General features: G+C 39.8%; 2 protein-coding genes across 2 annotated transcripts; both read left to right on the forward strand.

Annotated features, from left to right (window-relative positions):
* The first annotated feature begins 3,515 nt into the window (after window positions 1-3,515).
* Window positions 3,516-16,799, forward strand: GDF10 (growth differentiation factor 10). The gene is made up of 3 exons (XM_030031246.2): window positions 3,516-3,956; window positions 9,500-10,407; window positions 15,777-16,799. Exons 1-3 carry the CDS (start codon window positions 3,659-3,661, stop codon window positions 15,966-15,968), a joined length of 1,398 nt encoding a protein of 465 aa, XP_029887106.1. The 5' UTR covers window positions 3,516-3,658; the 3' UTR covers window positions 15,969-16,799.
* A 4,621-nt stretch (window positions 16,800-21,420) lies between these two features.
* On the forward strand, window positions 21,421-25,324 carry GDF2 (growth differentiation factor 2). Its single transcript, XM_030031247.2, has 2 exons — window positions 21,421-22,108; window positions 23,809-25,324. The coding sequence occupies exons 1-2, from the start codon at window positions 21,763-21,765 to the stop codon at window positions 24,747-24,749; spliced, it is 1,287 nt and encodes a 428-aa protein (XP_029887107.1). The 5' UTR covers window positions 21,421-21,762; the 3' UTR covers window positions 24,750-25,324.
* The last annotated feature ends 1,123 nt before the right edge of the window (window positions 25,325-26,447 follow it).

A 26,447-nucleotide genomic window follows, 5' to 3' on the forward strand; every position in this document is an offset into this window, starting at 1 on the left:
CCCCCCACTACCAAAACTTTGCCACACAAACCCAATACACCATGTTACATGCCAATTGTGTAAAGAGAAATTAAAGTTAAATCCAGTCTTGCAAAACACTAATCCTGAGTCTGAATAGCGCATGTGCTCACATGCCAGTGAAACTAATGGAAGAGGAAGGTGCTCTCTACCTCACACAACTACCCCCTTAGAGTGAAATTCATCTTGCACATCTCAGCTAGCTGATATAGACTTCTTTTATACCCAATGAAAAGCAACAGACATCCCTACAGCACAGACCATATGAACAGTTTTGGACATCTACGGTAGGGTGGGACAAATTATGCTAAATTGAACTGAGTCTGTGCATCTTGGTTCCTAGTTCCTTACTTTCTGTAATTATGCACCATTGACAGTGTGGTAGAATGCAAACAGAGGCAATGCTTGCTTCTTAGCAAGACAGACAAACTTTTGTCACTAAAGATGAAGGAAGCGGAGCCCAGCAGGGGGAAAGGCTATTCTTGCCACAGACAGGAATATGAGAGAGTATGGATCCAGAACAGGAATTCTTGAGCTGATGGGATGGATTGAGACAGCACATGCTGCTTCTCAGGCACCAAAACTTTCCCTGCCAACAATAGGCACTGCCTGATATGCCCAAACTCTTCTCTCAATACAAAGAGCCTTCCAGGGCTCTGGATCAGCTCTGAGCATTCTGCTTGCTCTAACACCTAAACACCACTATGACTCTTTGCTCTTTTTTGGGCATTAAGATAATTTCACTATTGTTCAAAAAAAATGAACAAAACACAAAAGCCTTTTTTACTGACCATGTATCATTCTTGTCACACCATGTGATTTTGGATGGAATGTGAAAAGGGTTTTTAGAGTTCTGCCATCAGTTTCTATGAGAACCTGCAGCCCACTGCATTTCATTCAGTTATTTTCTAATTAATAAGTTATATACTTAAGGAATAGTCTTGTATGGTCATAGCTAATTGCGTAGCATTATACATAGCAAGGTATTTCTGTGAGTGAAAAATGAATGAGCTGTCCCACAATAAGTAGTAAGCAGAAATTTGGACTGAAGCCCAAATTCAGTAATAATTTATGTTTCATTAACTTCCCTGGAGTTTTAACCTTCATTATCCCTGCTACTGACTTTATTATTAAAAATAAAGTCAGGCAAAATTATTTTAATATAGATAGATCTAATCCTAAAGGGAGTTAATAAGTTATTTTATCATAGAACAAAAAGAACAGATACTACTCCTGGTGCCCTATATCCCCTCATATATTTCCTATGTATTTCCTACATTATGTTCTACAACAAAACACAAGCACAGGTCACAATAGTTCCTTTGTATAGATTCTCTAACTCCAGAAGAAAACATTATTTGGTTTTTTTATTCATATATAAGCTGTTATTAAAGGTGTGTAACACAATTTATATCACAACAATTTTAGAAGGAAAATTAGATCTGCAGTTTAAAATCTTGAATGCATTGCTCTAACTATAGGGAGACTTTCTCCAAGTCCTGGCTTGCAAAGCTTTGACTTGAGCTATTTAAGAAGAAGAAGAAAAAAAAAAGCTCTACTTGGCAAGAGCTTTAATTAGCAGAAATTTCCACGCTAGGAATATTATTCTGCATGAGCAGAAATTGCATAGCTCTTGCCTCTAGATGCCTTAGAGATGCCATTGATTGGCCATATTCAGAACAGGGGAATTATGTGACCCAGTGCTAATTTGAATTCCTTTACCAAACACATTTTTATTTCATCATCTCAGCTGCATAAAAGAGTCAAAGTACCAGAGCTTTAAAGACTTTGAATTCCTGCTGTTCTGCAATAAAATAAGGCAAGAAATATTAGCCATCCCTGGTTGATTCTTTAATTCTTTCCCAACAATGTCAAAGTATCAGTGTCCTACAGGTTTTAGTGCAGGTTAAAGACTGATACAAAGTGTATGCCTGAATAGGAGTTTGGAGTGAGTTAAGGAGAGAGAGAACATTTTAATGGGACATTGGTCCAAAATAGCCCAGCTTGTTCCTACCTCCTGCTGCCTCTTCCTCCTTTTCACAGGACCTTGATTGTATAGAAACAGTACAGACAAAAACCGCAAACAACAAAAGGTTTGCTCACACCCCCAGTGGAGGTCATGAGCATGCTACCATGGAGAAAAAAAAAAAAGCATCAAAGGATGGTTTGGCTTATTTATAAGCAAAGATTAATTAATAGGAGGTTTGATACTTTAGCAATGTACATTCAGGCAAATTTGTATTTGCAAATTGTTCGTTTCATACATTCAAGGGGCACAGGGCAATGTGGCCTGGTGCTAATTTTAAAAAAGAATCAAACCTTTCTTTGCCATGATCCAAAAACTACAAACTTGTGGTTCAGAGGCTTTCAATAGTATCTGCTCAGATTTGACACTCCAAGGTCAAAAAATCACAAAAGAGTTGTGTTATACACAGCAACAGTAGCTTTTTCCAACAATTTTTCAATTATTGCATTGTATACTCTCCAAGAAAAGTAACTGTCTTGGCTACTGGAGGACAAGCTTTAAAAAAGGAGGCAGAATGAACAAATTCCCTTAAAATATACCACTCTCCTTACAGGTTGTCTTTAAAACTGCTATTCATTACAGCAGCATTTATACCCGCTGGGTGACTATAAACTATGATTCAGAACTACCTGTGTCACATGATGAATAAGTGCAACATGCACCATTCACTTTTAAATCAACCCCCTCTGACCTAAGCCATGTAAATCCTTCAGAAATTCAGGCCAGTATTCTCCTCCTTCAGATCACACATAGAAATAGCCCAATGACGAAAGTTTACCCGCGCACAGCCCCTTTAACCCCTACTATTTAAGTATCTGCTTAGAATTATCAGTGACCCTTGTTGCACTCTCGGCTATTTCACACTGGGTCTTCCAGAGTGTGGACCCACCGGGGACTTCTCTTTTCTCCGGATCCTTGAAACAAGCACAATTTACAGCGTTGCCTTTCCAAAACACCACTGTTAGCTCTGCCGATCGAAACAGAAAAGACCCTTCCACTTCTTTCTGCACGTACGTGCGCACCCTTTCCTCCTCATGCTGTCCCTGCCATCCACCCACCCTCCCGTCCTTCCTCACCGCCTGCCTGCCCGCTTGTTATCTATTTCCTTCTATCTTTTAGAAATTGTTTTCAAGCCCCCCCGCCCCTCGCTGGCGCAGGCAGCCAAGGTGCCGTCCTGCCGCCGCACTCGCTGCCACAGCGGCGGCGGTGACATGTGTCTCCAATCAGCGGCTGTGCGCTAATTAATTTAGATCCTTTCCCCGCTACGCTTTAAAGAGCGGGGAAGCCCCACGTTGGAAGAATGCAGTGTCCCCTCCCGCGAGTTCCCCCCGCACCCAGACCCCTGGCGCTGCCCCCGCTCCCCGCCGCAGCCCCGCTCCGCCGCCCCCGGACCGCAGCTCCTCACCCCCGGGCCCGGGGATTGGCCCGGCGGAGGCGGCATCAGCGGCGGCGGGGGGGGGGGGGGGGGGGGGGGGGGCCGCCCCCTCCCTCCTCCCTTCCCGGCCCCGCCACCCCCTCGCCCCGGTGCGGCAGGGCCGACCAGGAGACCCAGACACGCAGGCAGCAACCGAGCCGCCGCCGCTCTGCGCCCGGCCGCCCCGCAGCATCCCCCCGATGGCCGGCCGCCTGACCTGCTGCCTCCTGCTGTGGGCCCTGGGCCATGGGGGCTGCCGCTCGCCTGCGGGGGAGGGCGCCGGCAGCCAGCCCGCCTGCCCCGTCCAGCCGCCGGCCGCCCGCGACTCGTCCTCCCCCGGCCGCGACCCCCGCGGGGGCTCTTCGCCGCCCCCTGCGCTGGGCAGCATCGCTCAGGACATGGTAGCTGTCCACATGCTAAAGCTCTACGAGAAGTACAACCGGGAAGGGAGCCGGCCCGGCGACGGCAACACGGTCCGCAGCTTCAAAGCCAGGCCGGGTAAGGCGGGCCGGGCGCGGGGGGCACCGCCGGAGCCCCCTCGCTCCTCTTTCGCTTTAAAGCGACGGGTTTGCGCCGAGGTTGTCAGTGACTGCGGGGGGGTGTCACCATGGGTGAATACTGGGGGGGCCCTTGCTAACTACACGGACACGGTGTCTCCGCTCTGCGGGCGGCTTCCCGGCTCCCCTCCCTCCCCCGAGAGTATCGCGACGAGGTATCTCCCTTCAGAAAGGCTCCGTTGCTGCGGATGCAAACCATGGGCAAAAGAAGCGCTGTTCCCGGTGCACATCGCACCGGGTCGACAGATCTTTTCGGAGATACTTGGAGCATAAAACTAGTAGCGAGTGCTCCAGCCGCAGGTCCTCTCCTCCGGCCCGTCTCGCAGGCTCGCAAGTTGCTGTTAGGAAGAGTGCCGCCTACGGGACCGTCTAAAACTGCTCAGGATCTTAAATTCGTTGCACTGCCTAAACCTGAGAAGACAGATGTCTGACCTCCGTCTCCCCAGCTTTACTTGGCTTGATTATGAGGGTGGAAGAGCATATATACTGTGTCAAAACTACACCTTCAGTATCCTAGTGTTACCTCAAAATAATAAAGAGGAGGTTTGCATAGTTAATACTCTTTTTAAATTTGTTATCCTTTGCCAAGGAAACCCAAACTACCTTCTCTGGAAAATGTCTTCCTTCTTTGGTTAACTCTTACAGACTATAACTAAGATCTTAGCTCTTAAAATAAGAACTATATCAGTTTCTAGAATATAATTTGTTACATTGCCAGAAATACTAATTTTTTACAGGCACATCTGATGGATGAATTAAAAATTTGCTTTTGTGAGTTTCAATCTATTTCTCCTACACTTAAGTCTCATGTAGAGAATACAATGCAACATAGCATGTTTTAGGGAACAGTTACTATAATATTGCACAATAATTTGTATTCTCTAGCGCACCCCAACTTAATTTCTATCCGATGTCAAATGTAGTATTTAAAAGTAATCATATTCAAGGAGGAGGAGAATGCCATGGAAGGCTAAGTGGCTAATGAAAATGTCTAGAAATCTAGGAGTTAGGATGTAAAGCAACTGCAGACATTTGGGAGAGGAATAAATTGTCATGCTCTAGGTCATTAGCTAGCAGCTGCTAACTATAATAGGGGTTAAGAAGGAACTTCCACTGTGGGTGGTTATTCCATGATCTCCTGCTATCACTCTTATTTTTCTGTGGACTGAGCAGCTGATACTGGCTGCTACCCAAGTAAGGCCCTGGACCACAAGAGTGATTTGGGAAGAATGCAAAAATTGCACTATATTCTTCTTCATTTTTCAATTAATCTGCTGAACAAGTTACTTGAATCTAAGTGGTTTAAATTCTGGTTTAAACCACTAAAACAGCAGCATTTTCTACCCACAGATAGCCTGTACTGACCAATTACAAATCAATATTATTTTCCTTATCTGTCAGATTGTGAAACCAAGGCAGAGATGCCTAGAAGTAACTTGTCTTTCCATGCAATGGAAATAAAGCACACCTATGTCCAAAACTCCTGTTTCCTGTGTCCCATCTGTGTACCTTCTCTACTGGATTGCATCTTTCCTCTTTAACATGGCATGACAGGAGAAGCTCCTCTGCAATGTTCCTTTGTTATGACAATAAATTGTATTTCTTTGTAACTCATCAACCTAGCAATAAATAGTCTGAATTGGAACATAGAATGACACAAGATGAAGGAGGGGAGAAGAACCTTATCTGGCAGTATATTTTCCTTTATCTTCTCCAAGGAATTCCAGTGTTTTCTTCTGAAAGAAGAAATTGGCATGTTTTTCTAACAAGACGTGGAATGTCTGTTCTTTATAAAATACAGATGATAACTCTGATCCTATTGAGATAAGTGAAACAGACTACACCTACAATAATTTCCTTTTCATTATCCCAAGCAATGGACTTGCTACCTCTTTTTTTTTGTTTTTTAAACATGTACATTTCAGAAAATCTGTAACCTTTTATTCCTATGCTGCAGCTTAAAGCTATTAGGGGACACTTGAGCATCGGTGTTAGTTACAGCTGTCAAGATGAAGATTCCAGGGGTGCAAAATGTCAGTCCAGACTTAGTTTGCTCCTTTGTCATATGCATTATTGAGGCCTCCTCAACTACACAGTTGTATTGCTATCCTACATACTCCTTACAGGGTATAGATGGTGTTGACTAGGTTAATGAATATATAGTATTTCTCTATTTTCAATGTAAGGCACTTGCTATATATATGCATGTGCTATTTGCACATGTTCCAGATGCTTCTTCGTGTTCCTCTAGCAGTACTTATCACTTCAGGAAGAGTGCTTCACAAACATCTGACCACCTCCTCTCAGCTCACCTCTACATGTGTTCACAAGAGTTCATTATTTCTCTGATAAGGACCTGAGAGACAGTCTATGAACTAATTTCTCAAGTTCTTTTTTTCTTTAGGTGCTTTCCAGTTTCCAGGGAACTTTGTAGCTTTAGAAGACAACACCAATTGACTGAAGTTAGTTACACAGTCAAGTCATAAGTGGTTTGTGAGCAAATGTGCGTACTAAGTTATTGTCCAACTTCATCTAGGTTGCTGAGATTGGGGGGAATTGGTCTTCATGGCAGCAACCTGCTACCTAAGCCATGAAACTTCCCCATAAATTGACTCTTGCAGCTCAGGCTCATTCCCTGAACACCATTCATCTTCTGTGCTAAACGAAGCAAAAGCCTTAGTGAATAGTAGAAAGTAGCAGCCATTTAATTAAGGCTATATCATCATGCGTATGTGCAAGAAAACCAAATCAAGATTACCCAGGGAACTCTAATTCTGGCCTCTAGATCCTTGCTTTAACATAATTCATAGCTTAAAATATTTTAAATTAAGTTCTCTGCATATTTCTTTGTCACAAATGTGTTAGCAGAAATACCATGTAAACCTGTTTTGCTCATCTTCACTTACTGCAAGGTAACATTCTCCCATGTGGCTTACGTACTAAAAAGGCTAATATTTTCTTTCCTTGGCCACTTGCCTTTTTTTTTTCTTTACCAATCTCTTGCATGTATCTTCCACACATCTTGCCGGTATTCCTAGCTTGAAGCTGTCTACAGGTATCAGAGGCAGATACAATCAGTAAAATATTAACAGCTTTAATGTATACAGCTAGTACAGTTCAACTGAGAGTAGACCTGGAAAATGTAACAATGCTTAGTTGACAGGCTGGTAAAAGACTGAGCGATCTGATGCAATACGATAAATATGACTATGCTCCATCCAAAACTCAGGTCTCCTCAATTCCTAAAAAGCCTGCACTTCCAGGCTTCTGGCTTTTCAGTAGCTGCAGATTCACAGATTCTTATTCTGTTCTACAAAGAATTTTGACTTTTGAAGGGTTTGTTTCACTCTAGAATGCAGAATTTAAATTAATTAAAACTCCCTTTCTCTGAGCTATCATTACAAGTTACCTTCCCACCTCAAACCCTGGGACTCTGGTGTTTGAAACACCTTTATCCTAGAGATGCATATGCTTCATAGTCATATCTATAGAACTGATGGTGCTAGGAGCATTCTAGTACTAAAAAAAAATATTAAAAATTTCAACTGTACACAGCTCAGGTGGGGATAGGCAGTGGATAGACTTTTTTTAAAAAAACATGCCTCCTTAAATGAACAAACATTAATAACAGCCTGGTATTCTAAAGGAAGTACTACAATTATTCTCTTCCTTGGTCTGAAAAACAGGCTAGCAGCCTTGTGAAATTTCTGTGATTCAAAGACTTGAATAGAATCTAAACTCTTAAGTATGAGGCACCTGTGCATAAGACTAGTGTTGATTAAAAGTTTACTGATAGGAACCCCATCCTGAACTGACAGAAACAAATAGGTTCTCATCACAGAATACTGTTCCTGTTAGCCTCTCTGCCACCTGTGAAACCACTATGTGGGCATCTGTACATGCTGTTCCACTTCACTGCATCATGAAAAAAATACAGATGGTGTAGATGGAAATTGCGTACTTTAACATTTGTACTTTCAGACTGTCTATGTGGGCCAGGGATTAATGAACATCCTAACTTGCTGTGGTTTAGTCCAAATTATGGTTCTATCCAGCATGAACTGGAAGACAGTAAGCACCAATTTAGTGAGATGTAGCACTATTAATTTCCATCTTTAAAATGAAACAGTGCTTAAAAGGAAGAACATTCTGACAGGTGGCAGTTAACAGTACTGTCTTTCTGTTGTTGCCAAAATTTCTGTGGCTTATCATCCACGGTGCATTGAAAGACGAACCTAAGTGTTTCTGGGAAGACTGGCTGTTGGGTTTTTTGGGTTTTGTCTGGTTTTGGGGTTTTTTTCTCCCTGCTGCCAGAGAATTTCCAGGTATGTCAAAAAGGGCTACCACAAGGTTTGTCCACTTGGGTTAACTAAAGGTGCAAACTTACCCACTGTAGTCCTTTGATGCATTCTAAGTACCAGTCTGAGCCTGGGAGAACAGGAATCACTTCTTGGTTCTGTCACCACCTTCCCGTATACTCTTGAGCTAGTAAAAAAACAAAAAGGTAACTTTTCACAATGATAGACTGTGAAGGCATGGTCTTTTGATTCTGGGATTACATTTTAACACACTAAAAGAAGTTTCTACTGTTTAAATAAACATGATGTAAACAGTTATTAGTGTAAAATTGCTCATCTTCCTTGAGAAGAGGGTAGAGATGTAACCTGAGCACACATTGTTCAACTAGCTAAAAAGAAGCCGTATCAAATGGAGTTTGAATTTTAAGAGTCAGCTCCTATTCAACAGTAGTTGTCACCAACTTCAAGCAGATCAAAACACAAGTCTTGGAAACCAAGTAGGTTTCACAGTGCTTTAAACAAATCTCCTACATGATGTATACTGGAAAAGAGGATTGCTCATAAAAGTAACGGCCCCCAAAATGTGTCATACTGCTTACTTCCAGCCCCCTTGTGAAAAGTCTCTTGTGCACTATTTTGCACTATTTATGGATGATGAAGTTTATATGCTGTTGCCCACAGAGTTAGCACCCAGAGATCTTTCAGGAATCTTTGCAGTCAGCTTCAGATTAGACCACCTTAATATTAAGTGTAAACCTGGTTTTCATCTAATATACTGAGTAAGGTACCGTTCTGAGTTCTGCCATGGGCAAATTTGATAGCTTCTCTGAACTTGACTTTGTTATAAATGAAATAGAAGCAAGGATTGCTTTTTTTGCCTGCCTGGAATGAAAGGTGGTCTGAAACTGAAAATCTCTGGGAAGAGTTTTATCCCGCATGTATACAAAAGCTGCCCGGTGTGTTAGACAGTCGCGATGTTATCATAATATTTCTATTAAATATTGTTAGGGGTTTTTCCTCCTCTTATTTACAATAGTTTTAAGCTGAAGTGACAAGCTTACTATACTAACTGATTTGAAGTGGGTAAGTGAAAAGCAAAATTTGCTAATCCACTTCTAGAGGAATAAGGATTTCACTACCATTTTTGTCTCAGATATTTATCCATGTTTTCCTTGCTCTCTTGCAGAATTCTTGGCCCAGAAGCCCTGGTACTGCTTCAATCTGACATCCATGCAGGATTCAGAGATGATCCTTGCTGCCACTTTTCACTTCTATGCTGACAAACGACCTCGGCACCGGGAAGTGTTTTGTAAGCGGTCCAAGAACTCATCCTGCCGCCTCCTTCACCTGCCTCCAATCCTGCGGCTGAACCTCATTTTCCAAAGCATTCACCAGAATTCTGCCTATGGACTAGTGAAAGGGAACATCACCGTGTTTCTTCAAAGGCGAGGGGCTTGGCATGCAAAGGACATTTCACACATCATAAAAGAATCAAAACGGGCTGGAGAACTCATTCTCTGTGCTGAGCTTGATTCTGGGGAGAAACACCAGGGCTTCCCTGAACAGGTTGCCAGTCATTTACCTTATATACTAGTTTATGCCAATGATCTTGCAATCTCTGAACCTAACAGTGTGGCAGTCACCCTACAGCGTTATGATCCATTCCCTTCCAATGACGGTGACCCAAATCTATCCCCTAATGCTTCTACTGATACTCGAGTGAGGAGGGATACGTACCTCTCTAGCTCTATTCAGAACAATGAGTTGCCAGAAGTCGTTTATAACAACAATAAATACAACAAACATGACATATGGGAGAATGCCTACAAGTCCTTGAAACCAAAAGCCTCACGCAAAGACCGAAGGAGGAAAGGGCAAGACAATACAGAAACACTTACAAAGTCTCAGGTGCTAAATTTCGATGAGAAAACAATGAAGAAAGCAAGGCGAAAACAATGGAATGAGCCAAGGATTTGTTCAAGAAGATACATGAAAGTTGACTTTGCTGATATTGGCTGGAATGAATGGATCATATCTCCCAAATCATTTGATGCCTACTACTGTGCAGGGGCATGTGAATTTCCAATGCCCAAGGTAGTATTTTTTTTGTTCTTAGCTTGCAAACAGTAGATCCACTGTTCTGCCTATCCAATTACTTCTTTAGTTAGATTTTCCTTTAGGTTTTTACCTTTTTCACTGTGTTCTGTTGCCTTGTTCAGCCTAAATAATTTAAGCAATATCATTTCCATCAACTTATTCATCAGAGTGCAGAAAGATTCCAAGTTATCTTTAAATGTAATCTGAAGAATAAGAAAATAAGAAAAATGTCTCAGGTTTATCTTGCAATTTCTCATCTTATATCTTGAAACCATAACTTAAAGACTTATGCAGCTTATTAAAATATGGTTACACACACTAAATCATCAAAATACTCTGTTGTGGTAGTAGAAGTATAAAGTATTATATGCTAATAATAAAACAAGCTACTGTTTCAGAGTATTTCTGAATTCCACTGGTAATACCTTAGGAGAAAAATGCAAAGTAGTGATGCTGAGATTTTTTTAACTTTAAAGAACTGCTTGTCACTCTGAAAATAAGAATGCTGGTTAAGCTGATATTTGTGTCTCAAAATTCTCTGGTGCTTTTTTAATTTACTGAATTCTTAAAATAATCCTGCTGGAACAAAAAAGTTGATTTACCTTATGTGGCTGGAAAAGCTACATAGCTGCCTGTAACACTCTAAAGCTAGCATACTGGATTCCTCCTATAGAAGCAGTGTGAAATTTGCTAATACAGAGGCAAGCATGAACTCCGGCTCCAATTCGATTTGGCCCATTCCCACTCACTTGCTCTATGGCAAGAAGTAGAAATTTTGGCAATCCTATATAGCACAAGAATTATCAGCATTTTATAGGACTTACAAGTAATGGGGGAGAGGAGGATTTGAAGCACTGCATAACCTGCATGTTTAGAAACTGTAATTATTTTGCAATTCTACCTACAAATGGCCTGATTATTTATTCTACTGACATTTTTGCATGTGGTCACTTGGCACATAAATAATGTATAGTGTTTTACAGCAGAGAATTTCAAAGCTTTGAGACAGGAATCTGCCATAGTTTACATACAGGGAGATTGATGTGTGTTTGTGTTGAAATAAGTAGTATGATTTCAGGAAGAGTAGATGGGCAGGCTAGTTTAAGTCCAGGAACAGTGGAAATCCAGACATTACTGTACAGTGTACAAATCTGAGCACATGTTCTTGTGTAGCTGGCCAATGCTGAACCATGTTTATACTAAAATTGATACATGGTCTGGTAAAAATTAAAGCTTGCACAAGCTCACGTACAACTTCACTTTTTTGTTGTAGTATAAAGAGATCATGCAACACAATCACCATTTAACTTAACCAAAACAAAACACAGCCCGGGAATATGGGTCCTCTGCCATAGACCCACAGTCTAATTCACCATTTGTACATATCAAAGCAAAAAAAAAAAAAAAAGAAGATACATTTAACATATCTGGCTTCTTGTGAGCAAAACAGCATAACACAAAAGCTGACAGAACCGAAAGACATTGGATCTGTTTCTAGCTGGGATAGTTAAATAAGCTTATATTGCTGACTTATTTAATGTCATATCTAGACTTGCTATATAATATATATTCCCCTGTAAATCAAACCCACTTACTTTACTTCTCATTTTGATACCTGTTTTCTAGATAAATTAATGTGGCTGCACTAGCATCTTGGTGCCAAAAAAACCCAAACAAACAAAAACATCAGAGAAATTTAAAACTAAATCACAGATACATAGATTTGGGGATTTTTGGTTGGACACACTCTTTGATTGGGTTTGATTTGGAAGAGGTCTGCTTTTTGTTAGCTTTGTATTTTTAAGGGGGGGGGGAATAGAGGCAGATTCACAGTTCTAACTTTTTAAAATGATGGTTTCCAAATGAACAGAGATAACTAGAACTTCAGCATGAATGAAGCTTCAGGTCAGAGCATAAGAATTTCTAAATATTATGGAGGGAGAAACAGCTTTTGTTCTTGCATATATACCCTAAGTCAGGAAAGCATGCATATGATCTTGGCACTCCTAAATCAAAGGCCAGATTAAGGCTATTCATGAAGACTTGGTCTACACAGTCAACCTGTGATGGACAACAGATACCTTACTTCCAAGGTACTCTTTTAGAATTGTAGAGATAGAATTATACTTATATACCTGGCATGTTGAGAATCATCACATTGTATGATTTTTTTTTTTCTTAAAGTACCGGTACATCACTCTGCACATCTACTTTAATAACTGCAATTCTTGATCTAGATACAAAACAGCTCTGGTACAAATCTTGTCATAGCAAGCTCACCTATCTTACTGCTGAAGTTCTTATTCCCTGAACTGTGAAGGGAAGACTAGCTTATATGGTTAATAATGGCTGGCTGTACTGCTCCATTTGCCAAACAAATGCTAGTCCTATGTGTGGTAGAAGTAGGTGGGAACATACACTTTCCCTGGTCTACAGTAATTAAAATTCCCTTTATTTCATCCTTGTAAGTGTATCAGTTCATGAGTTTCATTTTGAGAGTTGAATTCAAACCTGAAAACAAAACCTTCCTGAAGCTAAGAAGTATTGCTTATTAAGATGGGGAGTGGGAGTGTTTTTTGAGGGGCAAATTCATGATAAAACAGACTTTAAAGGGGGTGTAAGCCAGGCAGAAGGGGAGTGTCTAAAGTATTTCAAACCTGCTGTTCAATTGCTTTTTGGCTATATCACCATCCTTCTATTTTCTGAGGCCCAAAATGTTCCTAAACTAGAATTGTCCTAGAGCTTAAGTAAGAGCAGAACCTGGCCTGCTGTGTATAACTTGGTAGCCAGCACTTAAAACATTAGCACTTCCTCAGTGCCATCACTACTGGGCATTCAACTCATTATTTCAAGCTTTCCACTTTAGCACATCGGTACAAAGGCTAATGTGAAGCCTAGCCCATGATCACTGAACACTCATGCCAGGTTTCCAGAAGGGCTGGAAAATTCAGAGCCTGGCTGGATGTGGGATGGGTGTGCTGTCTGGCTCTGCTGTGGATGTAGGGCTCAGGCAGCCAGATTTTGTATAGAGTAATAGTCCATAATAAGCATTTTTCTCTATAAGCATTTTTGCACATAGTGTATACACTTGCAGGCATTAGAAACCTAATTAGGGCTGTTGTCTTGGTAGACAGCTGCTCACGCTAGACTTTGCTCACATCTATTTATTCCTTGCAGATATTAGACACTGCACAGCTGGAGAAGATCCTAGTAGGATCTTCTGCAGGTTCATACCCAGGAATCCTCTAAGTCAGTAACTGGTACTGAGGGTAATGATGGCTATCCGCTGCATGGGGTCAACAAATTCTGTTTCAGTAGCACATTAGGATCTGTGACTGTTTCAAAGAACAATATGAAATAATACAGGTGCTAGGACCACTTCAGGACATTTTTCATAAAGGTTAAAGTAAGAACTTGATTCTAGAAGCTCTAGTTCTTCGAATTTCTAAACTCTACAGTTGCTTAAACACATGAAAGCTACTTCTGTCTCTCTCTTGCTGTCCAGATTTGCTGACATGGCCAAGGAGGGTAGAAGCTTATTTCTACCTCACATAGCACATGTGAGACTAATTCACTGCTGCTTGTCTGTGGACAGCTTTGAAATCTAAAGATGAAGGGTGGCATGAAAGACCAAGCTATTGTTAATTATGCCAACATATGCTAATTACAGAAAGGCAATTACCAGGATTGGTCACTTGTTGGGACTTGGCTATAGGGATGCTATCTTGAAGCCCTGAAGGATCAAGGATGGATTTCACAGTTCCTCTTTGTAATGGCTCAAATGAGGTCACTTTAGTTAAGGAACACCTGAAAGCCTTAATAGCAGTTAAGGTTTGGATCTGATTTGCTGATATGTTACATTTAAATCAAATGTCTCAAAACTGAATTATCCTAAAAAATAGCTCCTTTCTTATACCCATGGACTACATAACTTTTCATGGAAAAATGTGGAGGTGTGCAAAGTCCCTATTTGTTGTCCCATATATGTCATTTTCTAGCCCATATACAGCTATGTACCAATAGTGATGAAAGATTTCATGTGCCACATATACCAGATCTGTGCAGAAAACGCTGTGAAAATGTAGCAAAAGGCCTGATACGACTAACAGCATTTTCCTAGTGTTACTGTACTCATTTGCTGGGACAATATTCAAACATGGCAACTGAACAGGAGTCACTGAAGCTTCAGCCTCAGTGGTGGGCTGCATGCCACACTATTCCCTCATGTAATGAGCACATGCATTCCATGCTATGCTAAGGACAGAATGACAAAGAAAGGCTGTCACTCTGTCACCAGTAAACCTGTGCTTGACTGTATGTACCTAGAGCAACAGAAGTGGTGAAAACTGTTTAGTACTATTCAGTTGCTCAGACTACAAGGGTCAAGTGTAGCTTGTGAATAAAGGCTAAAAAAAGAGAAGAGTTACATTTAACTACTAAAAAGTGTACCATTTACATATCTTAACTTTTTCTTATTCTCACTGCTGTTATGCCTAATGGCTGCCTCCTCTTCTGAAGTATTTTTCCTTGTGTTGGTCACTGCATCCAAAAATCAATAGTAGAAATAAAATTGTGGCTCAGTACCCTGAGCAGTATATAGATGTAAAGCTGCTGTGAAACCTTACTTTATACTTTTCCTGCCCTCCCAGCCTTTTGTTTTCTTCTCCCACTTTAAGGCTAGCTTGGGGTGGGGTGGGAGGAAGCCTGGTGAGGAAGGCAGAGGGAAGCAAAGACTACAGGTATGAAGTACCTGTTTGTCATGGGGTTATGATCAGAAAGGCTCTGTCAGGTTGTTTGACTATTCTAGACTAACTCCCCCCTGTGGACACTACTTCTGGAGCACTCTGCTCTTTTAAAAGAGAGTAATTACTCCACGAAAAAGTAACTAATTCCAGGTAGCATACCTGAGGAGAAGTACTACCAGAACATAGGGATAGTTACTTTGGATATACTTACAGTAGCCAATTTTCCAAGTCAGACAAGAGGTTAAGAAAACAAAAGATAACATCTTACGACTGAGAAGTATGCCCCACCTTAGTCCTTTTCTCCGGCATGCCTGCCTCCAGCATCTAGTAGGTGCAGTCAGGGACATTCTTTCTTCAGGCTACTGACTGCTGGCTGTGCCACCAGTGCCCTCCTCTGGTATTTATGAAGGCAGCATAAGGAACACAAAATACCTGTTGGATACACCCTGTGCGGGAAAGCTGGAAGTGTGAGGGACTGACTATGCTGCATGGCCCTGTGACTCCATCGCATATATTCACTTTTTTGAGAAACAAACAAAAAAATAATTGTCATTTTCCAAGTCCATCTGGGAAAGTGACTGCTTATAAATGAAGCGATAACTATTTCCTTCTCTGTTCCAGATCGTCCGGCCATCAAACCATGCTACAATCCAGAGCATCGTAAAAGCAGTAGGAATTATTCCTGGCATCCCAGAACCCTGCTGTGTTCCTGACAAAATGAGCTCACTCAGTGTCTTGTTCTTGGATGAGAACAAAAACGTTGTTTTAAAGGTATATCCCAGTATGTCGGTTGAAACTTGCGCCTGCCGATAAGTTGTTAGAAACACATCTTTAACGAGACCTACGCATCCTGCCCGACTATGCTGGGAAAGTTGTAAATGGGAAATGAATCCACTTGTGTTGATGAATGAATGCAAGCCTACAATTCCTCTACAGAAAGCATGCAGAGAGACTAAAACGATACACATGCTCACCTGGAAGGATATGTCTTACTGTCATCATTTGTCTTTCATATTCATCTTCCAGGAATTCAATACTTTTACAAATATCTTCCTAACCCACCTAGCCAAGACACCTGGTGTTTAGTGAGAAATTTAAGTGTAAAGTTTTCCATAATCAAAGGACTAAAATATGTTTTTATATGTTATTTTTCTGACTATTTTATTTCTTCAGTTAACCAAGAAGATGGGAAGTGAACTTGCAAAGGCAGGCTTATTTTAGAATATCACTTTTGTACACAAATCAAAACTTTTTGCCTAAAACACTCATACTCTTAATCTGCATATTTATACTGGAAAATGCTGTAATAAAGGGCTTAAAATGTATATTTTTTCCAGGATGCAAGTATAGTGCACTGCATAAGCTTTCATATAAACAGTATATTAATATAGCCATTCTTGGTTACCCTTCCCTAATATATAATTTGTTCTACAAAAGACATACGTAATATCCCACAGTTTTGGTTTGCTGGATAATTTCAGGTTGTTAAACATATTCTCTGAGTAACACATACTATATAATAATATGTTGAAATACTAAAAATAAAATAACCAAGATTTATATTTTTGTAAATTATATCATCTAGATTGTTACATGCTTTTTTAACAAAAGCTAATAAATTAAAGGTACAGTAGTATCTAAAAATAGTTGAATTGTCTTTCTATAAATGACTCTGCTACATTCTGTTAATTAGATGGAAACATGTAAATACATGTTAAGCTTGTCATAATGCACCTCAATAGATTAAAGACAGAAAGGAATACTATGATCGTCTAGACCGACCTCCTGCATAGCACAGATGAAAGAACCTTGCTCAGTAGTTTCTGCACCATGTATTATGGAACTTCTGTTTTGAGCTTGGGAATACCTTTGAAAAACATGCATAAATTTGGCTTTAAAGACTTCATGTGATAGAATATCTTTACTGGCCTACAAGTAGTTGTTGCAAGGTAGTACTCTTTGTTCATATGCAGTGGCTTAATCCTAGTCTGAATTTGCTGAGCTTTAGCTTCAATTCACTGGATCTTACTGTAACCTATTTTATTAGATGCCTTTTATCTATTATCCAAAATACTTTCACTGTGTATTTTTAGTATATAGAGCAGGGTCAAATTACATTTTGGCTAAGACTTAAATAGATACTTTGATTTCTTATTCTAAGCCTCAAAACAATTTCTCACAGCTCTTTTCTGAACTCTTTCCAGAACTTTCATTAACTTTCTTTTCCAACAATCAACATCAAAATGGGACACAATATTTGGCAGTGGTTCCGTTAGAAGTCTTTATAGAAATAAAGTCTCTGCACCCCTCTAACTCCTGTACAATCCTCTGTTGATACATTTATGGTAGCCCTTGTAACTGCAGCACTCCTTTAAGAGCTCATGTTCCATCACTGTGCCTGTCAATCCTCTTTCTCGGTGTCCCTGTGTGCCAGGACAGACTTTCCACATATTCCATTTTCACCCACCTGCTGTACAATAGCATAGGCAGACCACAAGTGGAACAAACTTCTGAAGTCTGTGAGGTAGCACAGAGTGCAAGATATCGAGTGTTTCCTCCTGAAGAAACAGTCTAACCTTCTGGGCTATCTTATCCTATTAAGAGTTGTGTTGTTTAGGGGAAGAATACTACACACACTACCTTCTGATGAATGACTAACTGGAAGGCTCTTATCCTGCTAAGGTGCTAGGTAACTTCTGCCTCCAATATTCCATACTCATGTGGTGCAGATTCCCAGAAAACAGAGGTGTGTAAAGGTGGTGCTTCCTGCTAACCTACATAAAAGCAACATTCAGTATGTATGGGAGTCTCTGCAAGGTTACTCTCAGAGCAGTTCTTGCCAGTTCCTCCTGAACAGCTCTCAGTAAGAAGTAGATAGTTCTAACGCACCTTGTAGTGACTGACAGTTATGACTGCCAAAAGATCATGGATCCAGCTAGTCATTTCTTCTTCTCCCAAAGTACTACAGTGATTTACACTGGAACTACTGGGACAAACCTTTGTATACTGTTGCTGTCAGAGATCTCCCTTAAAAATGTAGGGTCTTGTGTTTTATAAACCATGAGAAACTCAGCTACAGTTGACAAAGTAATGCTAATGCATAAAGAAACATTAAAAAGTAATAGCCATAAGCATAAAACTTTTCAAAGTATCTTAAGTCATTGTCATTTCTGTTCTCTGTGAAAATCTACCCTTTTCTGTAGGTCTAGTCTTGCTCTCATTTAGCACCAGCTCTGAACAGCATGACATATTAGCCTAGTGTGCTTATGTTCTCATCTATTGCATTTTGTTTTCCTTAAGGAATCTTTTCTATACCTTGAATTAGTCTTTGGGTACAAACTTTCTTTCCAAGATGTGCTGATGCAAGCAGTTAGGAAAGAGATACCATCCTATGATCTGTTATAAGCTCGATAGGACATAAAGGAAAACGCTACTCCTATACTCATTAGGATACCTATAAAACCCCAAAAGGTTTAGTCTGCATTTAAAGGTTTGTTGGCAAAACTATGTTATTTAGGATGGGCAAAACAAAATTATACCTGTAAGTGGCACAGCTCTCAAGACATACCCTTACTACACAAGCAATACAATTATTTTATTAGTAAAGTTTATTTCATTTGGAGTTTAGCTGTACCAGTCCATTCTCTAATGTGAATAAAGTCTATTTAACTATCTGTTTAGTGGTTTAAGCTACTACTTTCTGGGTCTTTGGTATTTGGATGTCTACTCTTCCTCTAGAAAAGGAAGCTTTGCATTTGAAATGGCACAAATGCAGTTAGGTGCTGCTGGAAGACACTGATACCCTTACTCTCTTGGTTCCAACAGATCTTTTGATTTCTATGAACATCCTATAAACTATTCCACTCAAAGTTTAAGTTTCTAGAGAAAGTTACTATTGACAAACATTTAAAATAGCAGGTCAAGATAATTGCACTAACTAATCCTAAAAGAATTGCAGATATATTAATATGGGATGATTAAAGACAGATAAAACAGGAAAACAGCTGATACTAGCCAGCAAAGTGTTAAGGACATTTTTTTCTAAACCAAATCCAATTACATTCTTTGAGGCCACAGTTTAATTGCCAGAGGTAACAGCAACAGCTAGAATATACCTAGGTTTTGTGGAGTATTTCAATTCACTTGCACAAGGCTGCATAACCAAAAGAAACCACTAGACAATATTAATTTATTTGTGTATCACATGAATTAACAACTGTTTCACTGCCAAACCTCAAAGAGCTGCTTTCAAAAAGAATTGCCACTGAATGAAACTGTTCATTGTAAAGTTTCTGCAAAGCTGACACTTGGCCTGACACTATTTGACATCTTTATATATGAACTGGAAGTATGTATGTAACAACGCCCTTTGCAGAAGACAGTATTTAGGAGAGAGGTATTCATATAGATCACGTGATCTAGCTGCACTTTATGTTATCAAAATTAATTTTAAGGTAGACAGATGCAGAACTTGGTACCTAGGCACAAGGAATGGAGGCTGTTCCTACTGAGTAAAAGACTGACCCTTGAAAGCCATAACTCTTAAAATAATTTTTGTGGATATGATGGATTTATGGCACAGTATGAGGATCCAGGGTGATGCTATGTAAAGAGAGCTAATGAAAGCTTTGAATGGATAGATGCTGGAGTAGTGAACCACGTAAGGAAAGATTTTATTTCTGCATGTGGCACTGGTGGACTGCCACTAGAAAACTACGTATAGCCCCAGTGTTCACCTTTTCAAAAAGACATTCAAATTCAGAAAGAGACACAAAAAAGAAACAAAAACAGTTAGAGAAAATGTCTTATAACATGTGACTAAAAAGCACAATCTGTTTATTTTATCAGAAAGCAAACTGAGAAGTAACTTGATTACACTGTACAAGCACTTTGACAAAGAGAAAATGCCAGCACCGTGGGGCTCCTTAAGCCAGACAGAAAGTTAAAAGAACTCCTGTCTAGAAGGTGAAGCCAGGCACAATGGAATAATAAATGAAGCACCATGGGTTTTTACGTGTAAGTGATAATCTTTTAGAGTAAGTGCTACAAAAATTGAAGAAATCTTTGATTCTTTGACATCTTCAGATAAATTCTAGAGGGCCTTAAAAAGTTATGTTTTAGCCAAACACAAGTAATAGGGCTCTGCACACAGGTAGGAAACACAAAGGCCTTGAGTAAAACATAAGTCTTGCTATGCAGGAGACCAAGATCCTTGGTCAAATAATCCTTTCTGACTTTACACCATAGGAACATAATTAACCAGGATCTTTGATCCCAGCTGTCACTTGAACAGACACATAAATGAGTATTTGAGAAGTCTGGGACCACTTTAAACACTGTATATGCACTGCTAGAAAACTGGAGAAGAATGGCCAGAAAGGACAAAATCTTGTCCACGTCTTTGCAATGAGACTTTTTTTAATGTAAAAGCTCATAATACTATGCGGACTTTATGGCACGTGTACAGTATGGATTGAGTCATGCTTAGAAAAAATGATACATTAATAGTACAGATAAAACACTTATGTATCATTAGATTAAATCATAATACATTCATTAAGATAAATAGCAAGTGATATTTTTGTCTATAAATAAACTGGGTTTTTTTCTTCTGTATCATGAGAAAATCTGTCATCGATCTTGTATTTTTGCCTTGGCCCATTATTCTCATGGATAACAGTATCTTCATAGATAATCTTCTGCATCTTCACAGAGACCTTTTACTTTCCATGTGGCCTTAGAAGGCCCAGTTCTGTCTTCATTTTGAGGTCACTGAAATAATGACTGGTTGTTCTTGGAATGGATTGACCATCAAGAATCTAAGAAATCTATTACATAAGATACTATAAAAACAAGACTAAATTCCCATATACCAAAGGAATCAAACTGAAAATGGACAAGCCTGCAAACAACATGAAGCAAACTTGAGACAAAACAGATATTTCACTGTGTACAAACAATAGCTCTTGGCAGATAAACGGAAATAAGTTTTAAGGTTGTTTGTATTGTCATGAGATCATGTCTTGCAGAATCACAGATCTCCATCAAATGATCAGGGATTTTCTGACAGCATGTGAAGGGACTGAAATAAAGATTTGTGAGATGTTATTTACTAACAGCTAATAAGAGTAATTTTGTTCTAGATCTCTATTTTCTATTCTTGATGAAAACAGTGTAATCTTCTACGTCCCTAAGAAAGCTTCTCTCTGTGTTGGCAAGGAAATGATAGAAGAGTGTAATTAAGCAATGATGACCCTAAAGTGAAATGTGGATTCTTTACAATATACAATGTCCTTCCCACCAGCCACATGTGTTTGTCAAATGTTTACAGAATCTTCATTAACTAAGAGCTTTGCTAGATAACAGAAGCTGAAGCATGGCATCAATGACTCTGATAAGGGCAAGCGTACAACCAATCTGCTTGACAACTGACAAGAGGCTGGGGTTTGAAGCAGACTGCAAAAAGAACACAAGAAAGTGATTTGCAAAGAGCATTCCAGTTTTTGCCTTCCATCTCCTTTCCTCTGTCTGTAATGAAACAAGACTTTTAATCAGCTAAAATACCCTTGTCCTCTTGTCTCTCCACCAGAAAGTAAATAGAGAAGAAATGCATTATTTTGGAGTATTAGCTGCACTGTCTGTTTTCAACATCATTGCCTGTTTGACAAGAGGCAAGCCTTTGGAAGACTGGGACAAGTTATCAGCTATGGGAAAGTCTGATGCACACTTTCATGATCCTGGGGAAGTGGAAGATGAGACCCATTTCGACTTTAAATCTTTCCTGGAGAATATGAAGACAGATTTACTAAGGAGTTTGAATTTGTCAAGAGTCCCCTCACAAGTGAAGACCAAAGAAGAACCACCACAGTTCATGATTGATTTATACAACAGATATGCTGCAGACAAGTCCTCCATCCCTGCATCCAATATTGTAAGGAGCTTCAGTACTGAAGGTAGGAGAAGTCCTAAATATGTGGAATAGAATTTTTAAAGAAGTACATGGACTGTAGGTACGCAGATTCTTTCTAAATTCAGAGGGAACTAAGTGCCTAACTTCCACAGATTCTTTATTAAAAAAACAGATTAAAATTTTGGATTGTAGTCTTGCTCTGTAGTTTCTTTCAATCTTAAAAAAAAATACAATTAGCTTTAGTTTTCTTCTTTGATATTTTCACTGTACAATATTCTCTTCTCAAACACATCAACTGAGATGATGCACTGAATAACAGCATTTACATGAATCATGTTTCTCAAAGCTAGAGATTTGGAACTGAGTTTTAATGTTAGAATGCAAACTTTTGATCGGCTATAATTGAGACATCCATGCTAGAGAGCTCTTCTTTCAGGTTGGCTCTTTGCATATTTAAAAATCACAGCAACCAACTGAGAAATGTGTCTCTGGATCCAAGCAAGGACCAGTAGCGCTCCCCCAGAATTCTGGGTTAGATGGAAAGATCTATATGGAAATGGATAGTCAAGCTTGTCTCAACTAAAAAAAATCAAGATCCCTGTCTGTGTAACATTACATAGACTTTTAAAAGCTCCATCAAAAGAAGCAGTAAAGAAGTTAGAAGTAAATGCAATCCTTGTGATAAAAATGAGACAGGGAGAATTGAAGCTTCTGTTTATATGAAAAATAGACATACACAGGTAACAGCACTGTCAAGAACTCCAAATTCCCAAATTAGTGCCCCTGGTCCTGAAATGGAAAGAAGCCTTAACAGTATGAGCTAGATTATACTTGCTGTATCTCACTCTCCTCTCTGACTTCTTTAGTGGGTAAACACTGTGAAGAAGTGCCAACATTAGCCAATTAAAATTGCCCCAAAACCCAATCATGATTGAGTAATTGATCATCATTGACCATCAAATAGACATCAACCAGTGATGACTTTTAAACACTACCAATCTGATCTTCCAGACAATCATCTGCCCCTCCTAAGGCAGAGTTGCTGGTAGCTTTGCAGAAAAAAAAAAGGAAACAACCAAAACCCACACAAGCTCAGTGAGTCCAGCCTGGGACGGACTGGGACCTGGGGATAAAAGGCTGTTTATCACCAAGTCCCAATTTAGACAGACCCTGAAGCTTCATTCAGGATTTTAAAAAACTTTTTTATTTCCCCAAACTCCCAGTAATCCAAGCTGCTTTCAAAGTTACCTGAAGACAACAACAAAAGCCTCAGCACAGCTAGTTCTTAGACACACTTAAATATGTAGTATACTTCTCTGTATTAGGAGGGCAGTTCACCCCATTGCATGATGATAAGAGTAGGAAATTCACAGGGGGGGTTAGGAATTCTTTGTGTAAAAATCTCTTTAGGAAATTGCTAAATCTGAACACTCCCCAAATGCCTTATTTATGTACTTAATACTAACATCATCCACAGCTTATTCTAGGCAGACTCTTTATGCTCCCTTCCACACGCTTACCTGGCCATGCAATGTTGGTGAAAATACTACCAACACCAGGGCCTCCATTTCCTCTTTTCATTCCCTGCCCTTGAAACTCGGCCAGAAGATGGTATTTCTCTTTTTTTAATGCTGGGTAGCCATGTTCTTATTTTACCCCCAAAATACATCCTGAGTCTTTTAAAAGCAAGTTACTTGGACAGTCAGAAGCACTGTAACCACGTGTTTTAATTTCCTATTGCAGATGTTGTTTCTTTAGCTTCACCAGAAGAAAATCCATTTCAGAAACACATCTTGCTCTTCAACATCTCTATTCCACGATATGAGGAAATCACCAGAGCTGAACTGAGAATTTATATCTCCTGTCACAGGGAAGTTGGGTCTCTCTCTAGGCTGGAAGGCAACATGGTCATTTATGATGTTCTAGATGGTGATCACAGGGAAAACCCAGAAAGTACCAAATCTTTCCTTGTCTCCCATAATATCCAGGAATGCGGTTGGGAGATGTTTGAAGTGTCCAGCGCTGTGAAAAGATGGGTCAGGGCAGACAAACTGAAGACTAAAAACAAGCTAGAGGTTGTTATAGAGAGTAAGGCTCTGGGTGGTTTCACTTGTGGGAAGCTGGATATCAGTGTTACCTCTGACACTAAAAATCTGCCCCTGTTAATAGTGTTCTCCAATGACCGCAGCAATGGGACAAAAGAGACCAAAGTGGAGCTCCGGGAGATGATTGTTCATGAACAAGAAAGTGTGATAAAGAAATTAGGAAAGAACAACACTTCGTCTGAAGAGGAAGAACAGGGAGAGGAAAAGGCCATCACTGGGCCCCACCAGCATTCCTCCAGAAGCAAGAGAAGCATCGGAGCCAACCACTGCCGGAGAACTTCCCTCCACGTGAACTTTGAAGAGATTGGCTGGGATTCCTGGATCATTGCACCAAAAGATTATGAGGCTTTTGAGTGTAAAGGAGGTTGCTTCTTCCCTCTGACAGATAACGTTACCCCAACAAAACATGCTATTGTCCAAACTCTGGTGCATCTCCAAAACCCAAAGAAAGCTTCCAAGGCCTGTTGTGTTCCAACAAAATTGGATTCAATCTCCATTCTGTATAAGGATGATGCTGGTGTGCCCACTCTGATATATAACTATGAAGGGATGAAAGTGGCAGAGTGTGGCTGCAGGTAGTATACAAGGCAGAATCTCTAAGAATCCCCTTCTTCTGCTCTGTGTAAATCTGTACATTAGTGATGCAAATGAAAATCCTTGCAAACAAGGTTTGGAGCACGGTGTGGGGCTGGTTGTTGTTGCTGCTGCTTGTTTTAAAGGAAAACTGGCATTTAAAGAATGGCAATCATTGTAAATAGCCTGTATTACATATCACAGCAAAGTGAATACTGGATTAAAATATTGTGAGATTGAATGAACTATCCATTATTTGGCAACAGTGATACAATTTGAATACCTTATTTCAACTTTTTTGTTTAATCGATTCTGTTTAGGTCACAAGCTAAAGAATTTTCAATGGGGATTTAGTATGTCCTGTAAATGTTTAATAGGTATTGAAATCTAATTCTCTCAGCCAACTCTGACATTTTCAACTTCTGCAAAACTCAGTAAACGGAATTTAGTCTGCATGGTAAAGTCAGGAGTCTAAATCCTGCAAGCCTTTTCTCATATCAGTAATCTCAGAGGTTTTTACATGCAAATTATTTACTCCTGTAAGTGAAGATTTGCAGTATTAAAAACAGAAGAGGCTCTCAGTCTTATTTCATTCCCAAGTTTCCTTCTGTGGGTAGCAGGTGCCTTGGTTTCAGTTTTCTTATCCTCAATGTCCCTATTTTTACCCCTTTATGGCACATACTTGAATGATAAGAAGTGCAGCCTTCCGCTTCTAAGACAGTGTTTCCTAGGAGGAACAGCAGCCCTTATCTCTGCACAAAGATAAGGAGCCACTTTGACCTACTGCATATTCTTAGTATTCCTTTGCAAGAACATACAGCCAAACAACGTTCAGCCTTAGAAGCTGTATCCTAAGAGCAGTGAGGGTTGGCAGAACTCAGCACTTGTGAAAAGCCCAGGCTACTTATTCAGAGGCCTAAATATGTTCTTTGGAGTCTGAAGTTAGGCTCTGATTTTTTAAAAATTCTTCTTAGGAGAAACTCTATTTTACATACAAAATTCTTTCACCCCTTAGAAGTCTGGGAAAAACTGAAAACTTCTATCTGTGTTCTACAAGACTTATACTGCTGTATGGGAAATATACTATCACACAATAGTTCTCCTGACTTCAGTTGCATTTTCACTAAACAAGGACCCCATCTTTCCTGCAAATAAAGTGAACTTCCTTTGAGTCTAATGAAGGTTTTGCCTGTACAGGAACAAAGTAGTGTCTTCTGTTGGTTTCAAGTGATAGGTGTAAGTGCTGTACAATACCATAGTCCACCTCAGTTCTACTCCTCCACCACCTTCCACACCACAAAAAAAAAAAAAAAAAAAAAATTCTATCAGAGAACACTTTTGATCCAAACCCACAACAAACTACACATTTGTTCAAAATGGTGAAGAATATTGATGAGGCAAAAATCTAAACAGTAGCTTAATGCATGGAAGCAACAGGATTTAAATCGATACATATGTTTTAAATTAGGGCAGCCTGTGGGCAAGACGAATTCATTTGGCATGAATAGGTCAGCTTGAAATCTAATACACAGTTTATTTACTATTGTTAACTTAATACAGAGCAAGTAGCAGGTGAGTGTGAGCAGGGCAGTTGTAATTCCATCAAGAACTGCTGGTTACATCACAAACTATGAGCACAAAGCACGATTCACCAGAATCCTTGGACTGATTTATAGGCTTTTCCTTTAGAACTGGGCTGCAGCT

Source organism: Aquila chrysaetos, chromosome 11, assembly GCF_900496995.4.
Source record: "Aquila chrysaetos chrysaetos chromosome 11, bAquChr1.4, whole genome shotgun sequence".
In the NCBI taxonomy this organism is placed as follows: domain Eukaryota; kingdom Metazoa; phylum Chordata; class Aves; order Accipitriformes; family Accipitridae; genus Aquila; species Aquila chrysaetos.

Coding starts and splice junctions, on each gene's coding strand:
- GDF10 (XM_030031246.2), top strand. CDS start 3,659: ATGGCCGGCCGCCTGACCTGCTGCCTCCTGCTGTGGGCCCTGGGCCAT. Junction 3,957..9,499: donor CAGCTTCAAAGCCAGGCCGG/GTAAGGCGGGCC, acceptor GCTCTCTTGCAG/AATTCTTGGCCCAGAAGCCC. Junction 10,408..15,776: donor GTGAATTTCCAATGCCCAAG/GTAGTATTTTTT, acceptor TCTCTGTTCCAG/ATCGTCCGGCCATCAAACCA.
- GDF2 (XM_030031247.2), top strand. CDS start 21,763: ATGCATTATTTTGGAGTATTAGCTGCACTGTCTGTTTTCAACATCATT. Junction 22,109..23,808: donor AAGGAGCTTCAGTACTGAAG/GTAGGAGAAGTC, acceptor TTCCTATTGCAG/ATGTTGTTTCTTTAGCTTCA.